Source organism: Rhagoletis pomonella, unplaced genomic scaffold, assembly GCF_013731165.1.
Source record: "Rhagoletis pomonella isolate Grant_MI unplaced genomic scaffold, Rhpom_1.0 Rhpom_scaffold_00008, whole genome shotgun sequence".
In the NCBI taxonomy this organism is placed as follows: Eukaryota; Metazoa; Arthropoda; class Insecta; order Diptera; family Tephritidae; genus Rhagoletis; species Rhagoletis pomonella.
Window position 1 is genome coordinate 13,633,306 of NW_023458562.1, and position 6,064 is coordinate 13,639,369.

The following is a 6,064-nucleotide window of genomic DNA, read 5'->3' on the forward strand; positions in this document are numbered from 1 at the left end:
ATTTTATTTTATTTTATTTTATTTTATTTTATTTTATTTTATTTTATTTTATTTTATTTTATTTTATTTTATTTTATTTTATTTTATTTTATTTTATTTTATTTTATTTTATTTTATTTTATTTTATTTTATTTTATTTTATTTTATTTTATTTTATTTTATTTTATTTTATTTTATTTTATTTTATTTTATTTTATTTTATTTTATTTTATTTTATTTTATTTTATTTTATTTTATTTTATTTTATTTTATTTCATTTAATCTATAACATTTTATTTGGTTTTATTTTATTTTGCTTAATGTTTTACTTATTAAGTTTTTAAATTTCTTATTTTGTTTTTAATTTTCTTATAGTAATTATTTATTCAAACTTTCTTTATTTTTGTTAATACAATTTAATAATTTTTTTTTATTGAATTAATTTATTTATTTTTGTTTACAGTTTTTATTTAATTTGAAAGCATTTAACTTAATTTTACATATTTTTTATATTCATTTTTTCATTTTATTTCACATCATTTCACTTTCTCATTAAATTTAAATTCATTATTTAATTTTCTTACATTATTTTCTTTATTTTTTATTTATTTCATCACATTAATTTCTTTATTAATTTTTAGTTTTAGTGTTCATTTTACTTTAAAGGTAATTTATTTAATTTTACTTTATTTTATTTACTCATTATACTTATTTTAATATTGTCTAATTTTTTGTTATTTTATATAATTTGTTTCCTTATCATACTTAATTTTTTATTTAATATTTTCTTTTTTTTTGTGTTTTTATTTAAGATTTTTTTTATTATGTTCCATTGCTTTGTGTTAAAAAATTTAAATGTATTTATTTTTCTTATTTTTTATAAAAAACTTTGTTATTCACACCTTTTTTTTAAATATTTTGGTTCTTTTAGCTAAATTTATTTGTTTTTAAAAATATTGTTAATATTTGTGTTTTGCACATTAATCTTATTCTTTATTTCTTTTTAAATTTTTATCTCTTTCATATCTTTTGTTCCATTCTACTTTTTTCAATTACTTATTTTGGTGAAATACAATTTTTCCTAACCTCACTTCGTCAATTCAAAATAGGTATATCACTTTCAGTACCTAATAACAAATTTAATAATCCCAAAAAAATCTAAGTCGAATCTTTACATTACCTGTGAATGAGCTGAACATATTGTAGTTGTTGTTTTTGTTGATTCAGTTGCAGTTGCAAAAATTCAAAAATTTCGCTTTGCTTTGCACTAGAAAAATTCGTCGCAATTTATTGCGTGGGCGGTCTGGTTACAAGGCGTTGTTGTTAGTTGTGTTGCTGCTGCAAGAGGAAATTTACTTTCCGTACACTTTTTAGGTACTTTGAGAAAATGTACCACACAAAATGTTTGCTATTTCCGTTTTAAATATAAAATGCACTTTTTTATTTTTTTTTTATATTATTTAATTTTTTGGTTATATTTCTGGTTTGTTTTTTCGTCGACACTTTTTGTATAAATTTCCACGTTTCTAGTTGCGTCCAGAGCTGTTCGCAGCGTAAACACGATTGAAGGCAGTCGCTCGCTGTAGAAGAAGTTGCTGCTGCTGCTAAAACAAAATCAAAAAGGCAAAGAACACCAACAAACACAGCATGTATATATTAAAATAATACCAGCAGTCAACACAACAACATGCAGGCCACCACCATGCAGCCACACAGTGGCTGTCAGACACTCGGTCGTGGTTTTTCGTTATGGCTACGGCTGGCATTGTTGGCGTATCGGCATCTTTCGTATTAGGCTGATTTTTCTTGTTGCTCCATTATTTTTCTTTACATGTGCGTTTGTTCGTTTGCTTTTTGTTTTTTATTATTATTATTTTTTGCTTTTTGTGGAACGCATTCGTTTTCGGTCCCCCAAAGTTGCCGAACGAGTTTTTGTTCTTGGCAACTTGTTTAATACTGTTTGAGCAACATGCTGCCACACTCACCGTGGAGCCGATATGGGTGGGGCATTTTCTTGCATGTAGTAGGATATGTCATTGATGTTGTTATTAAATTATCTGGTTTGTCCTCTGATGGGATCAGTAACATCCTTTAGAGAGCATCGAGAGAATTTAGCTCACGGTCGAAAAGATTGTCGTCAATTCATCCAGAAGTGAAGGAATCTTATCTTTGCAGGAAGAAAAAATTTAATACTTTGGACTTCCTGTCTCTGATTGGTCGAAATCTTTCTTTAAAGTAGGTACTCAGTAGTTAAGGGACCTAATAACTTCTGAGCTAATGCGGAGGCTGATTACGGATCACCGGAATAAAAATATTAACGATGCTGAAGGAAGACAACAGGTGTGCATCGACTAGTCTACCAAAAGTTGTGGTAAGCCCAGGAAGGTTTTTGTTTCGACGGGGTCGCACCATCGGATAAGAGGTGTTAGCTGAGTGTATTCAATGAGCATTGTGTGTGGAGTGTCTACACCGAAATCTAGTCGGGATAAGGGATAGAAGGTTAGCCTGTTCCGGTTTCCAGAGCTCGGTTTAGGGAGTCTCCCGAGGTATCTGAAGCTTGGCGTCTACTACGGTTGGAGTTTGAACGTCTCGTGGAGTAGTTGTGCAATGTAGGTCTGTATATCGTCGATGAATCCGTGGAGATGCCTTCAGAGGCTCCTTTCCTAGACAGCCGGTTTCCCTACATTGGCAGCCGAGCAAGAATAGCTTACTGGTCATAAAACTATGTTCCCTGACGATGAACATTTAGGCCTTGCTATGTGTCCAAGCATCATCAGAAACCTTTCCGCAGTGTGGTGTTTTCACAGGTCTGTAACATCGTTTCCTGCGGCAAGCGATTTAAGCACCTTGTTATGGCTCTTTACTTTATTGACAATTGCGGTTGCATCTGCGAAAAAGGAGAGTAGTCTTACCAAGGTAACCCAAAAATTGTAAAGTTATTAACTGCGGGTATTGGTGGTAAAAAGGGTCGAGAAAGAGTGGATAAGACTCGCGTAGAAGAGATGGGAATGATCAAAGAGCTGTTTACTTTCAAACAGGTTATGAATGCCATTGCCGAATGCCAATATAAAGCAATTGTCAGCGTATGAGGTAAATGCAGCTTCCTAAGGTGGTTGAATTAGCTTCGAACCAGCTGTTAAGATCTTATTGACCTCGAGTCTATTACAGACGACTATCGACCACTCAAATAATTCGCCGTCCAAAGTTTAGTACCTGCGAGAGGAGAGATGTCTCAACATTCTCCACAAGCATGGAATGAAAAACCGATTTTGTTAGGGCAGTTTTCTCGCAGAGGCGGTTTCAGTCGAAGGCGCGCGTTGTCTAATGGCTTATGGTGCTGTGCACTTTACGAAAGCCTTCTTAAAGACTAGCAGGCATAAGGTATTCCCTACTAAAGTAAGGCGAATAATTGAGTGATAATATTCTCCTCTATTGATTAGTTTTTGCGCTATTAGTTTTGGGATCACTCCGCCGACTTCCACATATCAAGAATATTAAGAATGAACAACGACATGTTGAGGTATTCTACTCACAACGGGCCAAGTTCTCTAGTATCAACATCATAGCTAATGGCTGCTAGGACCTTTTCCATCCCGATGGCCAACTGAGCTTCAGCACTATTGGAAGTAAGTGACATTATAATAGGTTTTAGGAGGTAGTGCAGACTTCTGGATTCTCGGAATTTGGCTACAAATAAAACGGCTGCCTTTTGTTGAATGTGATTTTCTCCCTGTCATCGCAGTTGGGCGGGTTGGGTAGAAACCGCACGACTGATCAACTCTACAGGCGAAGTTGAGTATTTGCCAGTATGTAGGGACGAGAAATACCGCGATCTACTTGGCGTATGGATTTCCGAGAGTCGTGCTTACATCTGAAGTACTGAAGTTGAGAGAACTGGCAATTTAGTAATACAGGTTTTTGGACATGGGCGTATAAAATCTATTTACATCTGCCCAGCTTATCTATAACAAGAACGGCCACACTCTGTTTCCGATTACAATTAAGGGGGCATGCACATTTCTTTCTCAGCATTACGGCTCCAGTCCAGAGCTCTTTTCAACGAGCCTATGTAGCCGAAAGTCACAGCATTTACTAAACATAAGGGCAGATTCAAAAAGCCTTAAGATATACTTTGTCTCAACATGTCGTAGAACCAATCTTTCTGAGGTGCTGAATACCTCAAGAGTGGAAGGGATTATCCTAAATACCTCTAAGTTTTATCAAGCGCGTTGGAAAATCCAGCCTTTTTTAACAGCGGAGCCGCTTCGGCTCCGATTTTTCAGCCATAGGTAAGCTTCTTACAAAAAACGATGTGCCATTCGAAGGCGCCGTAAAACTGTGACACACAAATTGGAGGAGAAGTTCAACCAAAAATTTAGAAAAGCATGTAAGGGTAAACAATTACTTTTTTAATAACTACTCACTTCGAGAATTCGTATCGCCATTATATCGACTGCTGAGTGGAAGAACGACCTATCTCGGCAGTCAGTTCGAAAACGCCCTACCTCAAAAAACTTTTCAAGACCACCCCTCAGAATTTGGTTGAAGAACGGTTCGAAAACCCCCTATCTCACTTCAAAATATAATCTGCGTTATCCTGAGTTTCACCTGAAAAAAATTCACCCGAAAATTTGTCATCCGCCCATAGTAAAACCATGGAAACCAAAAGTGAAAAGTGAACCGGTTCGGGGAAAATGAAACTCATGATAAGGCTGATTGAGAGTGTGATTAATTAGGGCGTTTTTGAAATGAGTTCTGAAATAGGGCTTTCTTCAACCAAATTCCGAAATACGGCGTTCTTGTAAAGCTTTTTGAGATAGGGCGTTTTCGAACTGGCTACCGAGATAGGTCGTTCTTCCATTCAGCAGTCGATATGTACGCATGCCAGTACTTAGACTCAATATTATACTTGGTATCTACTGATTCAAAATCATTAACCTATTCACTGTTCAAGCTCATTCAATCATTCATTTTGGTTCGTTTACGAAAAAAACAAAGCTTGACATTTTTTCTCAAAATTTCAACAATAAGCAATCAAATCAAAAAGCGTTACCTTAAGCGCGTAAAACAAATTAAAAAAATTACCAAATTCTAATTTTATTTCTTTGCTGCGACTCCTCTCTTTAACACTACCACTTTAAAAGCAATTTTTCAAGACAGAACCCAGAGATCCAAGGACTCAGTGATACTACGACATCATGGCATATGCATACATGCGAAGTCCGCAGATGGTGAAATATCCAATTCCCTATGAAAAATACTTGGTTGAAGTTGGCAAACGTATTGGACCGTACGGTAGGCGCGAATATATGGAAATGGAGCTATTTTTGCCCACACAGCCGGTAACACAACCACCCGCGAATCCCAACAAGGGCGTACAGGCAAAGGAAGCTGATATTGATGCCTGTATGAAGATTAAAGGGCCAGGCAAGGGTAAGAATGGTAAGAAGAAAGGCAAGAAGGGCAAATAGCAGAAGTAGTAGGCGAAGTTAACTCGATGCGTCGCTGATGAAATTCTTAATTAACTGAAGCAAGTAGAGTATGTGGATAATTGTAAAATGCAGTTAGTGGCTTCGATTGGTAATCTTTTCGTAGCGTGGTTTCTCATAATAGATATATATGTATGTCAACTTTTGCATAAAAATATAGGTGTCATTTGAAGAGTACGCTATACTGGTTTTGATGAATAGTTTTTTTGCATAAATGTATGAATGAACTCATCACTAAACTGTGCAAGTATTTTTGTTGTATGTGTACATATGTATATATGTATATGCATCGTTTTATCTAATAAAATTTAATGGCGTCCATGATCGTTAAAAAATAGTTTTCTATTTAAAAAAAAAAAAAAGCCAAGCAAACTCTATGTCGCCAGGTACTCATAAACATTTCACTGGGTAATACTCCGCCACGAGAGAAAGATAGGTCTGGTATTCGCCTACTAGCTTTGAGCGAAGCGTGAGTGAGCCCAAGTACATGATTGCCATTTGTTACTATAGTAAATATTTACCTCCCGTACCTGGAATCTATAGTACCCTGGAAGAAGAATTTACTGCAAATAATCCATTCCATTAAGTCCATCAAG

General features: G+C 35.0%; 1 protein-coding gene across 2 annotated transcripts in view; it reads right to left on the reverse strand.

Moving 5' to 3' along the window:
* LOC118744218 (KNR4/SMI1 homolog) overlaps window positions 1-1,678 on the reverse strand; it is an 83,314-nt gene extending 81,636 nt beyond the window's left edge. The window contains exon 1 of one of the 2 annotated variants that reach the window (XM_036477082.1): window positions 1,160-1,678. In XM_036477082.1, coding sequence (XP_036332975.1) covers window positions 1,160-1,178 — 19 coding nt within the window. In that variant the 5' untranslated portion in view covers window positions 1,179-1,678. The remainder of the gene's footprint in view (window positions 1-1,159) is intronic. The other variant, XM_036477085.1, reaches the window with a different exon arrangement.
* Window positions 1,679-6,064: the final 4,386 nt, after the last annotated feature.